The sequence below is a fragment of the Aegilops tauschii genome, chromosome 4, assembly GCF_002575655.3.
Source record: "Aegilops tauschii subsp. strangulata cultivar AL8/78 chromosome 4, Aet v6.0, whole genome shotgun sequence".
Lineage (NCBI taxonomy): Eukaryota > Viridiplantae > Streptophyta > Magnoliopsida > Poales > Poaceae > Aegilops > Aegilops tauschii.
Genome location: NC_053038.3, coordinates 524352400 through 524358589, shown reverse-complemented (window position 1 = coordinate 524358589; position 6190 = coordinate 524352400). Strand labels below are relative to the sequence as shown.

General features: G+C 42.5%; 1 protein-coding gene across 1 annotated transcript; it reads left to right on the top strand.

Moving 5' to 3' along the window:
- Positions 1 to 310: 310 nt before the first annotated feature.
- Positions 311 to 4418, top strand: LOC109748527 (glycolipid transfer protein 2-like). The gene is made up of 6 exons (XM_020307551.4): positions 311 to 437; positions 935 to 1741; positions 1876 to 1931; positions 2040 to 2170; positions 2291 to 2426; positions 3992 to 4418. Exons 2-6 carry the CDS (start codon positions 1573 to 1575, stop codon positions 4253 to 4255), a joined length of 756 nt encoding a protein of 251 aa, XP_020163140.1. The 5' UTR covers positions 311 to 437; positions 935 to 1572; the 3' UTR covers positions 4256 to 4418.
- The last annotated feature ends 1772 nt before the right edge of the window (positions 4419 to 6190 follow it).

Sequence of the window (6190 nt, the reverse complement as noted above, 5' to 3'; positions counted from 1 at the left end):
AGTCTTAGTCACGTGCGGGAGGGCATTTCATCCAACCACTCTCTCCTCTGCTCGTTCCCCTCTCGCACCGCAGCAGCTGCTGCCGCCGCCATCCGCTGCCGCGACCAGCTTTGCACCGCCGACGGGAGGGAGACATGGTGTCTTGGGATGATCTGCCAACGTCGTCTGATGATGAACCTGTGACAAGCCAGGTTAGCATCTGCTCCTTGAAACCACATCTAGGGTTAGGGTTCTAGGGAGAAAGGGGAATTTCTGTTCCTAATCGAAATTGAAGCCATTTTGCTTATGTTTAGCCACCTGCGGCAATGGAGTGCACGAAATGGAGCGTCCTGGCTCTAAATCATGATGCACGTTATGAGCATCGAGCCCCCTGTGAAAAGTTGGTGGCATTTGAATCCACTAATAGCGACAGGAGGTTTCTAGGCTGTGCAAAAAAGGTAAGTGAGCAGTGCAATTAGCTGTTTTAGTGATTTTGTGAAATCTGTGAATTGATTACTTATTAATTCACATAGAATTAGTCTGCAATTAGGATGTTAAAAGTATAATGCTCTGGCCATAAATCTTGATACAACAATAGTACCAAATGCATAAGTAGCCAGTGCAGTGTAGGAGTTGTCAGTTTTTTATGCTCTGGCCATTAGTCTTGATATAAAAGTATAAATCTCTGGCCATAGCTCTTCTTTATAAGTATTTTTAGCGCTCTATTATTTATCAGTAGTAGCCAATGCAGTCTTGTTTTTGTTTTTCTTTATCATTACTGTTGCTATATATTTTTATCAGTAATGTTGCTCTATATTTTTATGTGTTTGATATTATAGCAGTAGTACAAGTAGAACATTAGCAGAATTAAATTGGTTAAGTGGTTTTGCGTTGTTTTCAGTAAATTGGTTCTACATTGGTTTGAATGTTATTTCCTATTTTCACACATTTATAGGGCGGCGATCCACGAGGCTCATGGGTGATCACGTCGACCTAGGGCAACCCATAGCCGCTGCACGCCCTGACAGGTCCTACCCGAGCATGTGGGGTTTCGGGTTTTGAAAAGCGCTCGCCGAATTGCTTGCGTACCGCGCTTCCGGCCGGGTCTTCTTTAAAGTGAGCTGCGGTGCATCTCAAAGTAAATTTTTTCGTACATGTATCTTTCACCTGGAAACCACGCCAGCTGGTTAGCCGTTAATTAAGATGGAGCTACAATTAATTGGCAACGTTCTTTTTTCCGGGGAGCCAATGGTTTAACAACACAACGACAAGTACAAGCCAGCTGGTTAACCGTTAAACAAGTACATCAACTGAATCAAATCATCCATTTCCAAGCTAGGCGATCGACAGAGCCACCACCTCATATTTTACTCCTAATAATACACCATTTGCTGCTCTGACTTCCCATAGAGGATAGGATAGCTCCAAGACATAACAATTATTACATTACAAAAATAGCATCAAGAAGTTGACCCCCATCATTTGTCCCAAGAAATGGCAGCAGATGAGGCTGAATCTGTGCGTATATAACTAGGGGACTAATCGAGCCAGATGTCAAGCTAAGGTAGTACGTAGTAGCTAGGACTAGGAGAGATGGAAAGGGAGAAGATGGAGAGGGGCAAGTCTGAGCTGAGGATGGCTATCGAGGACCTCTCCTTGCCCAGCTCAGGAGATGGTGAAGATCAGGAGCAGCAGGGAAAAATTAGGAGGTCATCCACCATGGTTCTCCTCTGTGTCTCCAACCAGCTTCTACGTGTCCTTGGTTAGTTACTTGAACAAAACTGAAACTGAAAACAGTATGGATTAAACTTCGATTTCTTCAGAGCTACTCTGTTTTAAACCATAGTTTACTATCTCCTCTTTTTTCACTGTATGCTTTGTTTTTCGCCGTCAAAGATGCGATTGGGCCAACGCTTCTAGTCCTCAGGCAAGACATTCAGCAAAATGTTCAGGTAATATTGTGATTCTGCGTTGCATTTGTTCACATAACTAAGCGACTGACTGAGCATACCGGCTCCGCGTTTTAATTTGTTCACAGTTATCTATCTTTCCTTATGCAGAGATTACAGGATCTCCATGCAAGAGACACCTCGAAATACGCGGGCTTGATGGAGATCGTGATGGAAGAAATGGAGGAAGGGACCTCAAAGAAGACCAACAGTTGTACAAGGGCAATTATCTGGCTGGCTAGGTAACTTAACTGTACATGGACTGTCTTATCATCTAACAACATATGGTACCTGTATACCATATGTGTCAATTTTGTTCCAAAACCTTTGTTCTCATGTGTCGCAAAATACGTTCGGTTTAGGTCGGTGAATTTCTCGATATGTTTGCTGGAGAGATTAGTGAAGAACCCAGAGTCAAGCCTGCAAGAGATGGTGGAAGAAGCATACGAGAGCACCCTGAAGCCATTCCATGGATGGATCTCATCAGCTGCTTACAGGGTACGACCACTTTACTTTGATCAGCTGACATACTGCTGTCCATCATCACGGCTGCTACATACTCCCTCTGTCGCATAATATAAGAGCCAGGGCCGGGCCGGCAAAATTCGGGGCCCTGTGCGAAACTAAAAAATGGGGCCCTATCTCACAAAAAATGAACTAACGAGCTATTATAATGTGTATATATATAATGTATAATGTACATAATATAATGTCTTACATAACAATTGGACATATAAAAAGAAGTCATACCTATCCAAATTCCGATGATCCGATTGATCTAATGAGTAATGACGAGGGACAAGGCGGGGTGGAGCCAGGATTTGGGTATAGGGGCCAAACCAAGTATGGATAAAAAAATCCAGTACAAAAGATAATTATCGAGAACAAGGTTGAGAACTTGCACACCAGCTTCATTAACATTTTCAGTGCATTGACAATTCAATAAGAAAATGAATTAATCTAAATGGTGTTTGGCAGCGTTCTCACTCCTCATAGTTGAGGAATCTCAGTTTCAGAAGCAAGTCAGCTTAAAAAACAAATTAACTTTTGTGTTGTTTGGCAGATGAATTTTAATTTCTGAATTCTAAACTCATATGGTTGACATAGGAATTTTTACATCACAAATAGAAGCTCATATAGGATAATTTGCATCAGGATAATTCCCAGGACGCATATATGAGATGAGAATCAAGAGAAATTAATATAGTGTGATGTGCTAACCTGCTAGTTTGTTGGCTGAAGCAGTGAAGTACCTTGCTATCTGCTACATTGTGAGAAGCAGAGTAGGCAGTAGGGAGATCAGAGTTAGACGTGCGGCAAGGGCACACGGCGGCGGCGGCGGCCGCGGCGGTGGCAGAGTTAGATAATACGCTAATTACGGACGAAAGAACGGAGTCCAGGAGACCAGATCGAAGATTACGTTGTCGACTGGCCGCTAGTGGGCTTTTACTATGGGCTTTTTCCTCTCTTTTTCCTCCAGGAGGCGACGTTTCTTCGGTTCCTGTAGACACGATCGATTCGAGAGTTGCCAGTTGCCGATGCCGATCCTGTAGCTTCTTTTTTTTTAGGGAATCCCGATCCCTGTAGCGATAGGACGAGGCGTGCGCTCGATCGATGGCCTCGTCGCCTCTCCAGCCCAACTCCAGCGTCACAAGGCCCAATAGCGCTTAGTTTTTTTTCTTTCTAATACTAGGTCTGTATAAAAATTTGGGGCCCCTCAGAATTTTGGGTCCTGTGCGGGCCGCACTTTTGGCACCACTGTGGGCCCGGCCCTGATAAGAGCATTTTTGACACTATATTAGTGTAAAAAACGGTCTCTTATATTATGGGACGGAGGGAGTATTCTACGTGACTGTATAAGCTAGCAATCTTTGGGAGATTGTTCACGCGATAAATGTAGTTCACTTTTTCGATAAATGTTAATACTCCATTGGATCCATATTAATTGTCAGTGATTTAGTACAACTTTGTACCAATCAGCGACAATTAATGTGGATCGGAGGGACTCGAGTTTGAGTTTTGTCAACTGAACTAACGTGTTGGGCATACTTGCAAACTGTCAGGTAGCATTGCGACTCATTCCAGAGAGAGACATCTTCATTGAGTTGCTGATGGGGAACTGCCAGGATACCGGGGATTTTGGGGAAGATGTCATGATCTTGGTCTCCATTGTACAGCCTCTGCTAGAGGAGATCAATGTCATCTACAGATGTCTGCGTTGTATTTGTTGTTGTACCTGTAGTTTAATAGCCGGTTGGATGTATCGTGTCAGAGGACTTAAAATAACTGAAGCACAATGCATCTCTTGCTTTTCCTTTGGACGTTGATAACTGCCACATGTGTGTCAGGAAAGAAGACGCACCACACGTCTTTAATGTAAATAGATTGCCATGTCATCGCATGCATGCATGCGAGAATCTTTTCGGATTTTCAGTTTTTAAAATGTTTTATCTCTTAAATGAAAAATGCGATTGAAGATCCGTTTTCACCTTTAAATCCCTCGCGACGAGATCTTCAAAACTAGATCTCATATGATATATTTCTGTGAATTTTTTTGGGTTAAAAGTTGCCATGTCTATTGCACATGAATTGCCATGATATTTACACTGAAGTTGCCATGATATGTTTCAACTATTTTATTTTATATTTAAAATTAAATTTTAACATATTATAAAACGTAGAATTAAGAAATTAGACTTGCCATGCACCATAAACTAAAATTGCCATGATACATGCACTTAAAATTGCCATGGTTCAATAAAAAAAATATTTTCATGATCAAAGTACTGGAATTGCCATCATCAAAAAACTAAAATTGCCATGATCTACAAACTAAAATTGTCACATGGCAACTTTAGTTTAAGAACTATGGCAACTATAGTGTAAACATCATGGCAACTTCTGGGCAAAAAAAAAAATTCGTGAAAACATATCAACATGGGGTCTAGTTTTGAAGATCTCGTCGAGACGGATTTAATGGTGAAAACGGATTTTTAGTTCGCTTTTTTATTTAGAAGATAAAATATTTTTAAGCAGAAAACCAAAAAGATTTCTGCTGATGTCATTTATTCATACGTGGCAAAATGACTGGTGATGGAGGCGTGTGGGCGATCTACAAACGTCCACACGTGTGGGCATTAGTTTTTCGGTTTCCTTTTGATTTCTTCCTCTCCCCCTCACCGTATATTTTTGGATAGCGACGATGCTTACTGCCCCTTCATTCCTATTTTGATCAGCATCAACCAAATGAGGCAAAAAGCAGTAAATGTTAAGATGCAGGGCTTGTGTGCTTCTGTGCAGTTTTGTCAACTACTATAAGCCCGTACATAACTTTTTTCGTTTTCTATTCGCATGTTTCCCATTAAGATTTGTGAACTTGTGTGAAGAGAAGCGAAAAGGTTCTTTTCGCTTCTTCTTCTTCTTTTTTTTCCCAGCAAAAAAAAAGAAGTGAAAAGGTGACAGCACCGTTCACGCTTCCGCAAAAGCGATCAAATCTTCTTCTTCGTCTTTCATAGTTGGTATATGGTGTAATATTTTTGTTGTTTTCTTCTTGCTGACTGTAAGATATATAGAAACCAAGCAAATAATGATTCTTCACCTAATCTCTTGAGATTAGGCCAAGGATAACAATAGCGCCAATCATCGATCTAATAAAGCCACTTGCAATCTCACGGCAATAAAACCAAGGATGTTTGCATTGTTTTGTCACCGGTCAGCACGAGTAAATAGCATAAAAGTACTACTTTACGGGCTAGGGCTTAAAAAAACTACCAGTTTTTAATTTTTCTCAAATAACTACCAAGTGGGTGGTCAGCTGTTTTAAAAAACCCAAATCGTCGAGTATATATCAGTTTATCACGATTATGACAGGTTGGGCCCGCACCTAAACAAACCGTTAGTTTGACCGTTAACTTACATGTGAGGCCCACATGTAAGTTTCCTCTTCCTCTTCTCTTTCTTCTTCCTCTCTATCTCTTCTCTTCCCTCCTTTGTGCCTCCTGTGCCGGACCTCTTCCCTCCCGAGCCGACGACCCCTTCCCCTCCCAAGCCGATGATCCTCCCCCTCCAGTCACGACGTCGCTACCGGAGCAGCAGCAAGGCCAGCAAGGCAAGGAGGAGCAGCGACGGTGACTGGAAACGAGCAGCAGCAGGGCCGGGCAAGGAGCAGTAGCGACGCGTGGCCGGCAGCAAGCAGCAGCAGGGCGACAAGAAAAGGAGCAGTAACAGCGGCGGCCGGCAAGGAGCGCCGCCGGGCTGGGAAA